Source organism: Macaca nemestrina, chromosome 4 (assembly GCF_043159975.1).
Source record: "Macaca nemestrina isolate mMacNem1 chromosome 4, mMacNem.hap1, whole genome shotgun sequence".
NCBI classification, from domain to species: domain Eukaryota; kingdom Metazoa; phylum Chordata; class Mammalia; order Primates; family Cercopithecidae; genus Macaca; species Macaca nemestrina.
The window spans coordinates 46956684-46976026 of NC_092128.1; the positions used below are offsets into that span (position 1 = coordinate 46956684).

The 19343-nt window shown below is 36.6% G+C and overlaps 1 protein-coding gene across 2 annotated transcripts in view; it reads right to left on the reverse strand.

Moving 5' to 3' along the window:
- LOC105475268 (zinc finger protein 277) overlaps window positions 1-19343 on the reverse strand; it is a 147782-nt gene that overhangs the window by 39723 nt on the left and 88716 nt on the right. For both annotated transcript variants that reach the window (XM_011730362.3, XM_011730364.3), the window contains exons 3-4: window positions 12791-12879; window positions 12437-12519 (exon numbers count right to left, since the gene is read on the reverse strand). In XM_011730362.3, coding sequence (XP_011728664.2) covers window positions 12437-12519; window positions 12791-12879 — 172 coding nt within the window. The remainder of the gene's footprint in view (window positions 1-12436; window positions 12520-12790; window positions 12880-19343) is intronic.

Consider the following 19343-nt stretch of genomic DNA (forward strand, 5'->3'; position numbering starts at 1 on the left):
CACACTAGACCACAGTCCACTAATTCTCATCCACCCTCCTAACACCAACTATTGGCTTCCAAAGTTGTGCCTCATACATATCATGATCATAATTTTTCAATTTTTTTTAAAGACACAGTCTTGCTCTGTTGTCCAGGCTGGAGTACAGTGGTACGATCTCGACTCACTGCAGCCTCCATGTTCTGGGTTCAAGTGGTTCTCATGCTTCAGTCTCCCAAGTATCTGGGATTACAGGCATGTGCCATGACACCTGGCTAATTTTTAAATTTTTTTAGTAGAGAAGTGGTTTTGCTATGTTGGTCAGGCTGGTCTCGAACTCCTGGCCTCAAGTGATCCGCCCGCCTCACCTCCCAAAGTGCTGGGATTACAAGAGTGAGCCACCACATCCAGCCACAGTCACAATTTTTAACAGATTAAATTTTAAGTTAAGTGTTACCAGATGCCTAGCCCTTATTGGGTGGGTATCAGAAAACTATCCAAAGAACATCTGGCAGTGAGTGACATAATTTTCTGGCATATACTCCAAAGACAAACTTCTGGCAAAATGGATATGAAGATAACCAAATATAGCAATTTATTGATACAATAATTGATAGGTAAGTCAACACCAAGATTAAATACCAAGCCATATTAACAGGTTTTAGAATTTATGACAACTAGCTGACAGGGTCAATAGTCTCTTGAAGCTATACCTCATTTAGTAGACAAATACATATATATGTATTTGGACATATGTATACATACTAAATACATACATACGTATGTATTTATCTTTTAGAACTCTATAAAAGGAAAAAGAAAGCATCTACCTCAGCGCTTAACCACTAAGATACTAATTAAAATCAAGCAGGGGGAAGAGGAGTTCAATTTCTGCTTAGGAAATAGATATAAGAGAACATCCTATCAATGAGAAAAAGCTGAATAATCAAAAAAATTCAATTGGGAGGCTGAGGCGGGTGGATCACTTGAGGTCAGGAGTTGGAGACCAGCCTGGCCAACATGGTGAAACCCCATCTCTATTAAAAATACAAAAGAATTAGCCAGGCGTGGTGGTGCGCGCCTATAATCCCAGGTACTCGGTAGACTGAGGCAGAAGAATCCCTTGAACCCAGGAGGTGGAGGTTGCAGTGAGCCGAGATCACGCCACTGCACTCCGGCCTGGCGACAGAGTGAGACTGTCCCCCGCAAAAAAATAAATAAATAAATAATAAATAAATAAATAAATAAACTCATAACTTATTTTCAGTCTGAAGAGCTGAAGTCACAAGGCAACTAGACAAACTGACTTCTAACAGAGAGCCTCTCTGAAGAGAGACATGAACACATGAACTACTTCTTTCACCTTTGGCAGAGCATGAGAAGAAAAGGGAAGTAGGAAGACAAAAGCTTGTATTTTAAATAATTCTTAAAGGCAAAATCCCTGGGAGTCCTAGACACAAGGGGTCCAACTCCCTCCATGGGCTTCCTCCAAGTTCTCAGGAGAAAGACTAGGAATAGGGCAAAGAGACATGAACAAAAGCCCTTTGATGGTGAACAGGCACACACCTTAGCTTGCTTCTGGGGACCATTCTTTAGCACACAAAGCAAAGGCTATAAGCTGCTGGGAGAAGGACCCAAATCCTGCACTGCAAAGTAGATGTTGGCTACTGCTGGGGATGAGGTAAAAAATGTTGAGAAATAATATAATTATTCCTGAGTTTTTCTTCTCGACGGCATCTGAATGTGTATTAGCGTTCTGGGGTATAAGAGCTGGATGTAAGGACAGGCCTGAGAGAACCTAACCTGCAGTCTGTCAAGCAAGTTCTGCAATGCACTTTCCTTAGATCATTCAAAAAAAAAGTTAAAGGCATTTATTTGGTGTTAAAACATTTAAATATTAAAAAATTAAATATTCAAAATACTTAAAATTTATGAAAATGAAGGTCTTTTCTTTTAAAAGACAGGGTAGGTCAGGTCTGGAAACAACCTGATAGAAAGGTGGCTGGAAAAGAAGGTAGATGAGGAGACCTACAGTACCACCCCTTGGTCATTGTGCTCCTTTGTCTAGGGACCAGTAAAGATCTAGAGTGCATTCCCTTTTTGCTTACATGCTGGGATTATAAAAGAGCCTCTCTAGAAAAGGGAAAAAAACATGAACATTGGCTGGGGGTGGTGGCTCACGCCTATAATCCCAGCACTTTGGGAGGCTGAGGCAGGCAGATCACCTGAGGTCAGGAGTTCAAGACCAGCCTGGCCAACATGGTGAAACCCTATCTCTACTAAAAATATAAAAATTAGCTGGATGTGGTGGTGCATGCCTGTAACCCCTGTTACTCAGGAGGTTAAGGCAGGAGAATCACTTGAACTCGGAAGGCGGAGGCTGCAGTGAGCCGCAATCACGCCACTGCACTCCAGCCCAGGCAAGAGTGAGACTCCATCTCAAAACAAAACAAAACAAAAAACAAAACAAAAAACCATACATGAACATGCAGAAATATCAGAAGAGAGAAAATCTTAAAGAGCAAGCAGTTCTAAAACAGTTTAGAATTCAGGATTAAAATTTTCAGCCATTAATTAAAGTTCAGGATAGAAAATAAACAGTACATAGTCAACAAAATGGAAACTTGAAAGTAATAAAAGTTAAAATTCTCATTAATCAGATGCAGAAAAAGGTCTGTCCTATTGTTACAAAGGTGTCACAAAGTACTAGCTTTCTTTTGAAGTGACTTGTTTACGATACCAGGACCCAGACTGCAGGTCAAATGGCAGAGGTCCCTAATACATACAGAATGCTGATGAGCCTCTTCTCTTGTAGAGTGTGAGCACTCAGAGTCTGTTAGTACAAGTACTGCAGACACTGGACAGGCATTCCTTTGAGGACTGACATCAAGGCATGGAGAGTGGTATATCAGTCATCAGTAATTAAAAAGAGTGACCAGGCTGAGGCAGGAGAATGGCGTGAACCCAGGAGGCAGAGCTTGCAGTGAGCCGAGATTGTGCCACTGCACTCCAGCCTGGGTGACAGAGCAAGACTCCATCTCAGAAGACAAAAAAAAAAAAAAAAAAAAAAAAAAAGGGACCAGAGATGCTTCTTTACTATCTAGTACCTATATTCCATCAGAGTAAATACATACAAAATATAAAGCAAAGAAGGTTTTTTGGTTTGTTTTTTGGTGAAAACAGTTGACTTGGATACTTCAATCAGTTAAAACAAATTTTATTCAGTAAAAACTTCCTAAAGGCCGATTAAAAGTTTAGTATTACATTGCGCACTGTAGTCTATGACTTCTATTTGGTCATAACCTCAAATTCAGAATAGGTTTAAATCTTTCCTACCCCCAAGAAAGGAATTTCCAACAAATTAAACAATCAGTATAACTTTTCAGTATCTACTTTCCAAAACATTGTAGCTGATAGCTAAAATTAATCCTCCACAGAAGGCAATTTTTCCTAAATCATTTCAGCTATATAAATTACTCTATATGTCTTTAGCTTCCCAAAGTACTTCCAAAGCATTCATTTGCCTGTAGTACCATTCCAGAGGCTCGTCTTCTCCAAAAACTCTTCCCTTCCCCTTCAAAAAAGCCATGAGCTTATTATTATTATTATTTTTAAGGAATGGAGTCTTGCTTTGTTGCCCAGGCTGGTCTCCTGAGTTCAAGTGATTCTCTCGCCTTGGCCTCCCAAAGTGCTGGAATTACAGGCATGAGTCACTGCGTCCGGCTCCTGAGATTCTAGAGAAAAGCATTCCAAGCAGAGCAAACAGCAAGTGCAAAGGCCTTAAAGCTGGAAACAGCTTGGTGTGTTTGAGGAACACAGACATAGCCAGTGTAGCTGGAGTACAGTGAGCACAGGAGAAAGTGGGTGAGAGAGATGTGGGAGAGTGGCTCAGAGAGGCATGTGCCAGATCCTTTGAGATCTTGGTAAAGAGTCTGAATTTTAATTCTAAATAAATTTGAAAGTATTGGATAATTTTAATTACTAGTTACATGATGTGAATAAGTGAACACTGTCTAAGTTACTGAAAGAGTTTTCAAATTGTTTCAAACTGAGGCTGGCTAAAGACCTAATACCATCTCCTCTTGTTCTGTCTGCCATTTCTTATCTTTTCTGACAGTAACATGGCATTTTCATTTTAATCCCACTCAGTATTATGGTGAAATTATTTTTTTCTATCACATCCTTTATTCTATCTGATGTAACATTCAATATGAGGAATTTAAAAGTATAAAAAATTCAGTAAATTTCCACTAACTTAAGGATTAAAAGACAAGTTTGGTTAATAAAGTAAAATGGAAACATGAATAAATTTTTTGTACAGATAATGATTTATAGCTTCAACAGCTTTCAGAATGCAGTCTGCCTACAACTGAGTTAAATATTTTGGAAGCCCTCACACCAAGGGTCAAATAAAAAGCTACTTTTTCCCACCCCCAAAATTCTTTTCTAAGTGTCAAAAGGGTCACTGAATAGCATTCGGAATGACTGATCTGTTTGCCAGAGTCTGATCACTTGAGCATTTGAATTTATGTTAGCAATATACTCAAATCATGTATTAAATAATACTTAATATACTTAAACACACACCTCTGCATGTAGAAGGCAGGGATAATTGTACTAAAACAAAAATTATTAATGGCAAAATACAGTTTCTTTAAAAATAATCAATAAAATCCACCTTTCTCAGCATTTTATGAGAGATGATAGAAAGTTAACCTTGTGACATTGGAATCTTAATAAACAAATGAGGAAAAGCCATCCATGTCAATGACTGAAATAAGACAGTGAAACATAAAAGACAGAGAGAAATTTCTTAACTGGAAGATGATATACACCCCCAAATCCATGAGATTTGATCTGACTAATATTTCACCTTCTTGAAAGATATCAGTACCTCCCACCGTTTCTGAATCTGCAATGATAAAGACAACAGCCATCTGCTTGCTATACAGCATAGAAATATAGTATTTTTCTCCTACTTTGAGTCTCACTGAGATAGCTTTTGAAGAGTGTCTTCAAAACAGGACAGAATATCTAAAAAAAATGAACTAGGAGATAAAAAAATGAGATGAATTTAATCATTCACATGGAATATATCATCACAATGAAAAAAGGTAGACGTGCAAGATAAAATGAAAATGCAAGAGTTAAACACACAAAAAACTAGAAAAGCCAAATTCCTATTTGTATTAAAGGTATAAGAGAATTTAGCTTAGGTGGGAAGAGAAGGACTTCAAAAAATTCAATAGGTGGACATGGGAGATTACAAAATACCCATCTTTTAGATGAAAAAGGAAAAAGAAAGCTATCAGCATGGCATGACTCAGTATAGTATTACCAGCCTGAGGAAGTACTTCCTGTATACTTTCCTGTATTTCCAAGGTCAGGTATAGTTTTAAAATAAAATATAAGAAGCTTAGGCCCAAGGGAATAAGAAATTCCTACCTACTACTGAACTAAGAGAACAGGAAATCAGATTTTCTTTAAAAAATTATTTACAATGAAAACAGAATATTATTATTTATTTGTCCTGTTGAGCCATTTTCATTAATTCTAACAAATGTCAATTTAGAAAATGTCACATTTGGCTGGACACAGTGGCTCACACCTGTAATCCCAGCACTTTGGGAGGCCAAGGTGGGTGGATCACCTGAGGTCAGGAGTTTGAGATCAGCCTGGTCAACATGGTGAAACCCCGTCTCTACCAAAAATATAAAAATTAGCTAGGTGTGGTGGCACATACTTGTGATCCCAACTACTCCTCGGGAGGCTGAGGCATGAGAATTGCTTGAACCTGGGAGGTGGAGGTTGCAGTGAGCCAAGATTGTGCCACTGCACTCCAGCCTGGATGACAGAGTGACACTGTCAAAAAAAAAAAAAAAAAAAAAAAAAAGTCACATTTGCTTAAAGAAAGATCAAATGTGATAAAGTATCCTGGTGCAATTAGAAAGAGAATGGTGGTTGGGGTTGGAAATTTAGGAGTTTGAGTTGTTTCCCTTTGTGTTTCACACAGTGTATAACGATGGTTGTGCGCATGTTTCTTACTGTCCTTGACCTTGCATTTCCTGTTAAACAGGGGTAATATTTCCTGCCTGATCTCACTCAACCAGTATATATACAAAATGTCACGTAAATTTTAAGTCCTTGTTGAAGATGCTCAAAGTGGTAAACCTTAGCACTCAAAATAATATTGTTTCAGATTGTGATTACCATTTGTTTCTCAAAGAAAGCAGTCATCAATCTGAAGGTTAAACTTACTCAATGGTCATTGCAGCTAAACTGATCTCTGTTGCACTGTTAATAACAATGTTACATTCAATGGGAAATATCATCTTATATTTAAGAAAATGTTATTCTAGATGCAGTTTTAGAACTTGTATTGTGCCTGAAAGATAGGAATTATGCAAGAAAGGTATAAATATAAATTGATTTTTTTACTTTGAGTTTGTTGGCATACAGTAATTTGATCCTTTACTGAAAGTCTCTAAAATCTATATTTAAAAAAGTGGCATGACGAAGAACAATCTTCTCAGTGGGAGATATGCAATTTCATTTTGTTGTGGCTTGATTGTGGGGAGAGGTGAGACACATGAAGTAGAATTGAAAACAGAAAAAACTGTCTCTCCTGAAGATAAATTTGTTATATACGTTAAAACTTTTATAAAAATGTGTAGTTGTCATGAATATCTCTGACATTTGAAATAGTGATTAAAAAAACACCTTCATAGTTACCTTTCCCTTTTTCCCAATTTAGTTAAGTTACATCTTGCTACTGAGAGCTTATGAATACCACACATTTTCTCCTGTAGACAAAGGAAAAACTGAGGATTTTTTAATGTTGAAGTGCAAAGTGTAATGCAGTGATTATAGATGTCTGCCTTAGCTATATTGTATCCTTGTTAATCAGGGATATTTGACTATATGGCTTTATAGAAATACAAGCCAATACTTCAGGATTAAATTTCAGTTCATACTTAAGAGCAAGCCTCAGAGAAGATACAAAAGCTAATACAACAGTCTGAACTGCTAAGAGGCATCTTCGTAAGGAAGACAGATTTTAAAATAACTAACTATAATTGAAAAGCCAAATAAAATAGGGTGTTAATAGAATTAGAAGAGGTTATTAATTTTGACAGGTGGCATACGGGAAACTTTTGGAAAATGTGGCAGTTGAGCAATGCCTTGAGGGATATGTATCTACATAGGTGGGGGTTGCCATTCCTAGTTCATGAAGTAGAATCCTGAAAGTACCTAACATACTTGACAAATGTGAGAAAAGTAATGTTTATACTACAGTGTAAACTTCACAAGGGCAGGGACCATTGCCTGTTTTATCCACTGCTATATCAATAGTATTTATAAAATATCTGGTACAAGATAAATATTTGTTGCATAAATGAATTAATTGGACACTGGACAATTTAGGGAAAACACACTGGAAATGCAGTTTGAGCCTAGAAAACCTTAAGAACATGAAGACAATAAAGAACAGTGCAGGTTTTTGAAGAAGAGAATAGGGCCAGGCACAATGGATTGCTCTTGTAATTCCAGCACTTTGGGAGGCTGAGGTGGAAGGATCCCTTGAACCCAGGAGTTCGAGACCAACCTGGGCAATACAGTGAGATGCCATTGCTACAAAAGGATCACTTGACCCCAGGAAGCAGAGGTTGCAGTGAGCCACTGCACTCCAGCCTGGGTGACAGAGGGAGATCTTGTCAGAAAAAAAAGAAGTCATTTATGTTATTTATTAATATTAATAGATAACAATCAACTACTATTAATAGTAATATTAATTAATTTTAATAATCATTTAATATTAACATTCTGGAGGCAGTGTCAATTGCCTGAAGAGGTGAGTCTATAGACAAGGTAAGTATGAGTATGGATGTGGGACTTGGGACTCAGCTGGACCTGGTAGGATTTGACAAATGACTTAGCTATAGGAGTGAGAAAAAAAGAATCAATTAAATATGCTTCTAGAGATTTCCAAACTAAGTGACCAGGAGAATGGTGGTGTCATTATGTAATAAAAGGAGAACAGGCAAATAGCAAGTTTTGGGGGAGGAAAAAAATAAGTTCTGTTTTTAGGCATATTAAAGTGCGGACTGGAAATCCAAATGGAAAAGTTTCATATGAGGAAATACAGATTTGGGGTTCAGAAGTGAGCGAGGATGAAAGCTATGGATGAACTCAATTAATGAATATTTACTCTGACTGCCTGCTCTGCACCAGCACTAACATTTAAGCCACAGGCATAACAGTGGTAGCTACACGGATGTGCATGCCCTGAACTGGGGATAAGATCTTGGGAAACATACGTACGCATATTTAAGAGAAAAGAGGGAAAAGAACCACTGGATGAGACTAAGCTAGACTGATGAGAAATAAGAGAATAATGCACCAAGATCAAGGGAGAATTTTTAAAGGAAGCCAAAGGGAAGTAGGTGTACAAGCTATTGAAATCCTTGAGAATCTTCCTAATTCTGTAGTTCCCCTCAGCATATGGATGAAAATGTTCAAAGAAGTGTCAAGTAGGAATCAAGCTCTTCAAAAAGAAAACTGGGAACACATACAAATCTTGTAAATGTCAAGAAACCAGTGAAATCTCAAAGAAAGTGGAAAAAGAAATATGGTTCTAGCATAAAATCTGCTACTGTAACTTTCAGTGAATCATTTAAACTCTATATACCTCCAGCCACTCACACAGAAAACAGAGTTTTGTTTGTTTGTTTAAAATGAGGTTTGGGGAAAAATAACAATATGAACTTAGGAGTATAGGGAGGACTAGGAAGGATGTTTACATATACAACACAGTTTCTGCCCTGAAGTTACAAAGTCATTTTGAATTAAGAGCAAACCATACAAAGGTACTTAAACTATACGCCTTTTACTTAGAGTTCCACATGAAAGAATAAATATTGAAGAATAATACATATGCAAATCATCATTAATGCAAATCAAGTCAGCAAATGCCCTACTAATACTCTAGTTTGAGGGTTCTTCCTCGTGGACTTGAGTTGAGATCCTCAAGTTGAGATTCTCAAGATCCTCAATTCAAGGTCCTTAAGTTGAAATATTGAGCTGGGGTCACTCAAACACTGACTACATTATACATCCATTATCATAAAGCAGTTTGATTAGTTTAAATTACATGTTTTAGAAACTAGACTGAAATTCTCATTGATAAAAAATTGTTTGATAAAGTATAAGTAGTAGCAACATAAGGAAACCACCACCAAGCTGTGGTAGAGTGAGGGACTTCAAAACCCTCTGGCTGCGTAATCTTCCTAGGATGAGTTCTTGCACACTATGGGCCAAGGGCATAAACATCTTCAAGAGCTCCAACGCATGATGAGAAAGCGCCTCTCAGAAATGGTATACCAGTTTACATTCTTAAAAGCAGCTGAAAAAGTACTTGTCTCTTAACATTCTTGCCACCATTTAGTACTATTATTTTCAAATCCTGTTAACTTGACAGAATAAGAAAAAGTATACTGTTACTTTTGTTTCATTTAACGATTTAGACTTCTTTCTGGACATGCTTCTTACTGATTTGTAAAGTTCTTTCTATGTAAAAGAGATAGATCCTATAATCATTGCTAACACCCACAGAAGAATCACCCACACTGACCTCATGCTTCCACGCTATGTAGCATAAGACTGTGATGAACTGGCTGATGGCAAATTCAGCCTGTCTTCCTGCTGCTTGGCAAGCTTTTTTTACTTTTTGTTGATCCTCTAATCAGAATTCCAGTGGCGGGCTATTGTAAACTGCCTCTGCTTTCCCTAAACTTCAATCCAAGCCTGAATCCCCTCCCTACACAGACTTGTCAGACCATGAGCACCCAGGACAGAGAGATTCCCAGAGCCTAGAATAATAGTACCAGACACGTGAGGGGCCAAATAATTACTATGCTGGCATGGCATGGCTTAAAAGGCATGTATCTGGAACATTTGGTTTGAAACTCTAGCTGTGCACCTCATTCACTATGTGTTCCTGGGCAAATTAAGCTTCCTTAAGCTGCCACATTTTACTCATAAATAGAATGGCATTTAATAGCCACCTCACAGGGTGCTATGAAGCAAGAACCAAATACAAGGCATGGCTTGTGGCTGATCATCAGTCATTGTTAGCTTACTTCCAATCCCCAAGTTGGTCTGATCTTTCTCAGGGTTTGACAGCTTGAAATGGATTTATACACAGTTACATTTACTCTTTTCTTCATGCCACTGATGGGCAATGAGGGTACATTAATGGGTCTTTATTACTACAAAGTCAAGTTTCTGGCACTGAAGGATTTCCACAATTTAGCTCCATTTTACCTCTTCAAATTTATCTTATACTACTCCCCATAAAAAAATGTTCCACCTAAGCCAGAGGAGACTTTTACTCGATTTTTCTGAATACACCTTGAACATTTAGATGCATATGTATCTTTCTTCCCTTCTCTACAACTCTCTTAACTATCCAAATCCTTCTCATTGTTAAGACACAGCATTATTACTATTATTTTTATTGGCTAATATTTGTTAAGTGCCTTCTGTGTGCCAGGCAGTGTTCTAAGTGTATTACATGTCACTTAATCTTCATAAGCCCGGCAAGATATTTTATCATTATCTCTACTACCAAGGTAAGAATACATATTTATCTTTCTTCTCCAGACTGTACACTCTTGTATGATATGGACTATGCCTTGTACTCTTGTACTTCTTTGTACAGGCATCTAACTTAAGCAGAAATTCAATGAACATGTATGGATTAATTGCCTTTTTATTCTTATTTTGTTTCTGTAAGCTGGCATAATGCTCACTTTTATTAAATGTATTGCTTTATCAAACTGTAAAGTAAAAAAGGTAACTTAAATGCAGTATATGTAGGTATTTTTAGAGACCTAAGTCCATCTACAGACATATGGTAAAGATTCTGCATGCTAAAGAACAAGAATGGCTGAAGTAGTAGGGTTTGAGTTCTTATAAATCAATCCTTGACGGCTTTTGATCATTCTTAAGGCCATGGTTAGCAACAGTGAGAAAATTCATGTAAATTGAAAATTATGAATAAGTGCACACAAATAACATTCATAAGACATGATAGTACATTTACCCTTGTTTTACATATTTCATAAGACACTGCTGTAAGGAGAGAAGAGAAACTCAGGAAGTCCTGTTTCTTTACTGCTGTTGCTGTACAGGAAAAGCATAACTTTTCTTACATATAAATCAGTATCCATCGGTATCACCTTCCCATACTGGAATAAAAAATCATTTGGGATGTCTACAAAATAAAACATGCTTCCAGGGACTTTCTTAAATTATATGACTATGGTAAATAGTATTTATTTTTCTCCTAGATCTCTTGAGGATATAGCACAAATATTTAAATCATCTCTCTCTTATAACATATTTAGCCAAGCCCAAAGATACAAGAAAGATTTATGAGAAATCACTAAAGGAACAGCAAGTCAACCTCAAGTAATAGTCGAGATTAAATTACAAATGATGAGAACCCATGTGCTTTTAAACAAAATTAACAATTGAAAACATTATTTTCTGATGAACTAATGGAAATAAAAATTTTCGGTTGGGCATGGTGGCTCACGCCTGTAATCCTAGCACTTTGGGAGGCCGAGGCGGGCGGATGACAAGGTCAGGAGATCGAGACCATCCTTGCTAACATGGTGAAACCCCGTTTCTACTGAAAATACAAAAAATTAGCCGGGCGTGGTGGCGGATGCCTGTAGTCCCAGTTACTCGGGAGGCTGAGGCAGAAGAATGGCATGAGCCCACGAAGCGGAGCTTGCAGTGAGCCGAGATTGCGCCATTGCACTTCAGCCTGGGCAACATAGTGAGGCTCCATCTCAAAAAAAAAAATAAATAAATAAAATAAATAAGATAAAATAAAATAAAAATTTTCATGCTTGTATGTGCTATCATCTTTTTTAAAGGTTAAATATGCTGAGGTTTTCAAATTAGCTTGCTTATGGTTAAGGCTGAAAACCAGAAAGGCTACTATGTAGATTAAACCATATGCTTAATTCATAAAGGGAAATTAAAAAAACGCTAGTGCATAGCACATTCCAGTGAAGGGGAGAAAAAAAGGTTAATCAATTCAACTCAATTTTAGCTGAGGGCATTTTTCCACGACTACTGAACCCTAGCATGTGTCAGGCAGCTAAAATTACACTAAAATGTGTAAGTTCTGTTGTTATTTTAGAGATAATCCAGGAAGCAAAACAAAGCCAAAAATTCTCTCTGCAATTTCAACATAAAATGCTTTAATTTTCAGTCAAGTGTATACTTTTTTCTGTTTTAAGACCTTTTTGTATTGTCTCCTCTTTTACCTGTGTGAAAGTTTCCATAACAAAAAGTAAAAAAAAAAAAGAAGAAAAAAAAATGATTTTATATGTATTTATATGTATTTTCAAGACACTATTCACCCTTTAAAAACAATTCTTACCAGTCTCTGCTTCTGAAGCTCTTCTCTAAGAATTCTGTCTTCTGGTAAAACGTCACATAACAAAAAATAATTCTCTTGTTCTTCTGTTGAGAGATCAGGAAAACAAATCAGACAAAAGATATTTACCATTTTTTTCCCAGAAGGACTTATTTAGTAAAAATTACAGATGTGTGTGTCTATTAGGATCTCTTTGGCAAAGAACTGTTTTAGTTTTATTCGAGTTAGGCAAAATAAACACATCAATTTAATTTTCTCTATCATGAAAGTAAAAGCAATTCTAATATAAGACAGTAAGATTATTCCTTTGAATTTTTATACTGTAGGGAAAAGATGGTAGCCAGGATGTACACTTACCAAATGGAGCTGTGGAATTAATTCTTATCACACTACAAAAATCTGTGATAGGCTGTTCAGTGAACCTTTTCCTCCAATATAAAATGTACCTTAGAACAATACAAAATAAGGAATGATGAGAAGATTCAATACACTATTTGCTTTAGAATGACAGGAATCTATAAGCACATTCAATTATCCCAACGCATCAAATCAAATGTTAACTTAAAACAGCTTTTCTAGCAGTTTTTTGTGAATACAAAGGCAGTGGAGCATTATAGAAGTATCAAATAAAGATTTAATAAAAAGGAATTACCATGTAAGGGCATGAAAACGACTAAACTTTACTATCCCCAAATTCAATAAACAGACATATAGGAAAGTTAAAATGAAATATTTTTATGTGATAATGAATTTTTCTGAAATAGCATCTAAGTTTATATGTCTTTAAAATGCAATAATGATTAAATAGGCTATGACACACACTCTGCAATAAAGAGAAAACTGAGTGGTTATCTTATATATCCAAAGAACAGAGGTCAGAAGAATAATGCAGTAAGAAATCAGTCTAAAATCAATATCAATATAACATAAGATAGAAAAGTTCCATATGTCCACACTGAGTCTGAAATGAGGCAAATTTAGGCTTTGGAAAAATAGCCCAACTTACAATTTTTGTATCTAATGAGCAGAGTTAGAAGCAGCACACCAGCTAAATTAAAAACCAAAGCCTAACACCCAGACCTACATATGTGATGAAAGAGGGAGTAAGATGACAGGATTTAACAAGTGGTTCATCTTTCCATTTATCTAACAAGATTTATATTGGCAATTGCAGTCTCATTTATTGAATGGTACCAGGAAGAGAGTGTTATTTTCATAGAGAGAAAGGAAAAGGAAAGGTTGACTCTATAGCTCCCAATTTATCAGGTCACACAACTGAGGGATAAAACAAGTAACTTACACCAAAGAACCAAAAAAAAAAAAAAAAAAAAAAAACCAAAAAAAACAAAAAACAAAACAAAAAAAAAGAAATGGGACTTATTGAAATAGATGAAGAATATGGAAAGAGTAGAAATTTGGACATTTTAAATGGCTTGACGTAGCACATCTAGGAATGTTTTGGATATAATAGGTCCACAGTAAATGTTTTAAAGAAGTAGAGAGTTTGAAGATTCCTGTAAAGTTCTCTAAGTAGTCCCCAATTCCCAGGAGACAATTTTGTCTCCTTTTTGTTATTAATTTTTTTCTTAACATTAATTTTCCAATACCATGGTGCTCTATGGAAAGGGCATTTGTGTATTAGAAGTCTGTGCTACAGAGCGGTCTGGGAGAAAGAGAGAAACATGACATGAGCTGACATCAAATAAAAATACACTGAATGAATATAGAATATGTAAGAAAAAGAAGTCAATGAATAGTGTATAAAAATAGAATCCCATGTTTAAGTTTTTCTTCTCCTGTACAACTGTACTGTTAACTTTGATGGGTAAGGGGTGAACGCTTTCCTTATAAAACAGTGCTAACTTTTATTCTAAGAGATCTTAAAATGGCAATCTTAAGCTCCCATTGAGCCTTAAACCACAAATACATAAATGATGTACCCTAATCTTTGGCTAACTCACTGGCTTCCATATTAGGAATCTCAGAAGTAGGCAAGTGCATATTGGATCCATCACAGCAGATAAATAGAGAAAAAGTACCTACAAAAGGCTGGGACATTATTTCCTTAGCCATCCTGGGCCAGCTTCAACACCTTGTACTCCTCAGTCTCCTACATGGCTACTCCTAGTCTCTCTATCTTTCCATTCCTTACTAGTTGCTTTCCCCACCACCCCATGGTAGAGAGGAAAAAAGGGGAAAGAGAAGACAAGAGGAGGCTTAAGAGAATAAAAATGAAAATCCTAGTCCTTTTCTTATTCCCCCCTCAGCACATTTTCCATTACAAAGTGGTGACAGGGATGAAGGAACACAGTATAACCTGTATTAGAGATGCCAGGAAGAGAAGATGGATTATTCTTCGAAACTGAAATATAGACATCTATTTTCACGATTAATCAAATTTATACATGGCAGAACCAGGTGCTAAGACAACTGTCTTCAAAAGACAGGAAGGCCAAGTTCCCTCTGGAGGTTCCTTATGGCTATTGCTTGAATACACCAAGGAGAGGATCGTCAGTCCTGGTTGCCACTCCATTGAGAACTATCTGGATGGTATCTTCTAGACAAAACGGAGAATAGTGGTCAGTCCTATATAACTGGTTCCATTTTGGGTCTACAGCCTGTTGAAAGGCAGTGATAATTCCTTGAATACATAGACTACTTTACTTTGGAAAATGTTCACAGTCTTAGAAAAGTATCTGTGTAAACCATGTGGAACAGATGACCAGGTAAGAGCTTGGATCCTCATGAACAGACTGCTCTTTGAATTATTAAAGACTTTTTTTTTTTTTTTTTTTGAGATAAGATCTGGCACTATTGCCTAGGCTGGAGTGCAATAGAGTGATCTCAGCTCTCGGCAACCTCTGCCTCCTGGGATCAAGACATCCTCCCACCTCAGCCTCCCCAGTAGCTGGGACTATAGGCACGCACCACGACACCCAACTAATTTTCCTTTTTGTAGAGATGGGGTTTTGTCATGTTGCCCAGGCGAGTCTTGAACTCATGAGCTCAAGCTATCTGCCCGCCTTGGCCTCCCAAAGTGCTGGGATTACAGGTGAGAGACACCGTGCCTGGCCAACGACTTTCTTTTTCTTAATGGACAATCAATACTGTTCCTTGCTTATCTGCACAGATCTTATGCTAGAAGCAGTTTTGCTTTTTAAATTAAGACAGTGGTCAAAGTGTCATAGTTGATGTATTAATTACCACCCCAGAGGCAGGCAATGGTGAATAGAGAAGCAAGGACTTTGAATTCAAAGGTATGAACCTGAATTTAAAGTTATTTAATCTTTCTGAAACTCAGTTTATTCATATGCAAAATAAATTGTTGATAATTAAATAGAATAATGCATGTAAAGCACACTGTCCAAAATTCTGGGTGTTTAATATATGATAATTATTACTATAAGAAAAAGTAACATATTTAAATAAGACTAAGGTAGTGAAGAATTTATGTTTATCCCAGTGAAATAATGAGACACACAACAAAAACAATAACATTTTAGCAAACATTTGATGAAAAAGACAAAATAGTTATATTAATAGTGTCAGAGGGCACATATAGGTGGCTAACGTGGTAGAAGAGAAGAATGATGATAGTGACAATAATGACAATTATTAGCAGCTACTATTTAATGAGTTCTTACTTGCCCAAGGTCAATTAAAATGTTAGAATTGAGATGTGAACTTTGTCTCTCTGACTCCAAGGCCAAACTCAGTCTTCTACAACACAGCTCCTCTAGTGTCATGTGGGGACAAATACTACAAGAAATGCAGAAAAGGGAAGGCAGGGACAGGAAAGAGCCCCTACTATTAAAGTTGTAATAGAGACTTGAAGCATTTTTTCCCCTCAGAGACCAAGGAGGTCACATAGAATGCTTTTCGACAAGGCAGAACCAGAAGTACAGAAATGAAGTCTGAAGAGAAAGAGAATGTTTTCCCTTTCCGAAAGGCATACTACTTAACAGCAGCCCTCAGACTGAACTGCTCCTAAATTGCTACCTAAGGGCTGAAAATTGACACCAGCTGTTTGGGGCTGTTTTGGAATTGCTTAACCGGGTAGGAAAGGGTGCAGAGAAGTTCCTCTACAGAGGTAACAGGAGCCTGATTCCAATAGTCAGTGGGTCTCAGTCTCCAAAAACTTCTATGTTTGAGTACTGTCTCTTTAATGTCTGAAGAGAAGAATCACATGACATACTTATTTTCCATCAGAGTTTACTTCAAGGTGATATGCACAAGGGAAGAAATTACTGACATCAACTGACTTAAAATCACGGGGAGATTCTGTCTAGCAGAACCTCAGTTGCCCTCCTCAAATAGGAAGTGTTTTCCATGGGATAAAGCAGGTAATAGGTTAGTACAAGAGGAACAAAGTTGTCATTTGGTCTCTTCCTAACCAAAACTTGGGTGACAACAACATCAGAAAAAAAAAATCTGTTACAAAGTAAAATATAACCATAAACCACCATACAAATTAAACGTAAAATTAGGCATCATATCTTACTGTGGTATACTACAGACATCAACAACAACATATATTTTGACCTACGTCTAAATTTGAGTAAAGAAATATCCTAGTCATTAAACACATAATAGTGGTTTTTAAGCTTATAATTAAGAAGTGTCAATATATACGTTTCCTTTCGGATGGTATGGGCATTCAGATAAATTGTAATCAACTGAGTGATAGCATAAAGATAGCAGATCTTCAGTACATGCTTCTTGTGGCATTTTTTCCCACTCACTAGAACATATTGTTCAAACTTAAGAGATCACTTAGTACTTCTCTTCTGTATTTTTCCTACTTCTCTAGTTTACTGAAAGCTACAATTGCAGCTACTCAATATATAAAGGCCACTAAGAAATAACATGTGGTAGGAACTCTATTTGGATAAGTTATCAAAGTATTTCACACTTCATTAAAAATCCATAAAAATAATTACTAGGTCATCAGCAAATACTTTTTTTCTTCCAAAGAAACTTCAAATCATCTCATGGAATTGTCTCACAAAAAATTCTGTTGCAATATCTTGCCCGCCCAGCCCCACTGCAATTGGTATGGTTATTGACATAGGCAAAAAGGTTTGAAATATGGTTGTTAATTAAGTAGCAGTGAATGTGTGGAATTTAATATAAAAAAGGGTAAGAAATAAGAGGTTAACATTTATTTTCCAGAGCAATTTTATCTACTGAATAAAGCTAGCAAATAGCTCAGTATAAATAACTATGTTAAATGGACTCAATGGAAAGATTTTTATTTTTGTTTTTATTTCTTCTGCCCCAGGAAGTTTTACTGTTATTTTGTTTCATAAACAAACAAATATAGCATGAAAACTTATAGCTTACTTCTTGCAAACCACCAGGTAAGGCCATCTCTTATTACCACTTTTATTACTTATGTACTCAGAAGTAACAATTCTTCTTGAGTTCTGAGTGAATGTGTTCATGCCAACTGAACTTCTCATGTTCCCTCCTCCCAACCCTATACCTTATATCTTGTCTTCTAAAATTAGAAACAAGTTACACGATATTGAGAAGATTCCAACTTAATTTTGATCATAACAATCAATACTTGGATTGTTTGGGAGAGGAATTTTTAGTTTCCTTAAGTAGTAGGAGGTTATTATCTAAAGAAGACTGGATATAGTCAAAGGTATTTAAAAGCAACAGAGTTTACTCAGATATATGCCTGATCAATTAGAATTAATCACATTTTTACTTGCTGAGAGTGCAAATTTTACTTAATTAGAAGGACAGCTGACAAGGAAAATCTAGGTATCCATATTTCAAATACATGTTAATGATACGCTTTAGAAAGTACTTATATCAGATATGCATCCTTTTCTTTTTAATTAAAGCATCCATTTTACTGTATATCTGCATTTAAAGCATGAATAATCCCAACACTTAATTACTGACTCCTAAGTCCCAAGACCTAGTAAATAATTCAATTTTCTTGCCCACGTATGGATAATAGGACAATGACATTAGTAACAATGATACAAATAGACAGATTGATTAGTACAAATAGAGCTACTTAACTATGATACATATGCACAATGGAGAATACAAACTCTGATTCAGACATTCCTCACATACTTCAGTGGCAGAGGAGAAAGAAAAATCTTAAACTATTCAATTACCACTGGTAGTTAATAATATTCTTCTGCAATTCCTGAAGGACAATTTGTGTTTATATGATAAAAGGGAATAAAAGAATAGTTTCATGGCCAGGCACGATGGCTCACACCTGTAATCCCAACACTTTGGGAGGGCGAGGTGGGTGGATTACTTGAGCCCAGGAGTTCTAGACCAGCCTGGGCAACATGGTGAAGCCACAAAAATTTAAAAACATAAAAAATTAGCCAGGGGTAGTGGTGCAGGCCTGTAGTCCCAGCTACTCGGGAGGCTGAGGTGGGAGGATTATTTGAGCCAGGGAGGCGGAGGTTGTACTGAGCCGAGGTCGTGGCACTGCACTCCAGCCAGGACTCAAAAAGAAAAATAAAGATTTTGCATTAAAGAAAAGCTGACTAATAGAAGCCTTGGGAAAGAATAACCCATGTAATATTTCTTTCAGTGGTTGAGTATGAATTAGAAGATCTCTACCCTAAGAAGTGTCTCAAACAAAATCAACAGATCTAACTACACATAACTGGGTTGCATATATAACAAAGCTCCCAGAATACTCCGAGAATGAAGACATACACACACATATATTTTAATTGAGAATAAAGAATAACAAATGATAATGAGGAGCAGAGAGTATGTCCTACGAAAGCATGTAAGGAATTAGTTTATTTTACCAGTTGGCAACATATATCACTCAATTAACTCTCCTCCTATCTCTGCTCCCTGATAAGGCAACACCAAAATGTATTCAAAAATAGTAGTGCTGAGTCGATATAAGGCAACA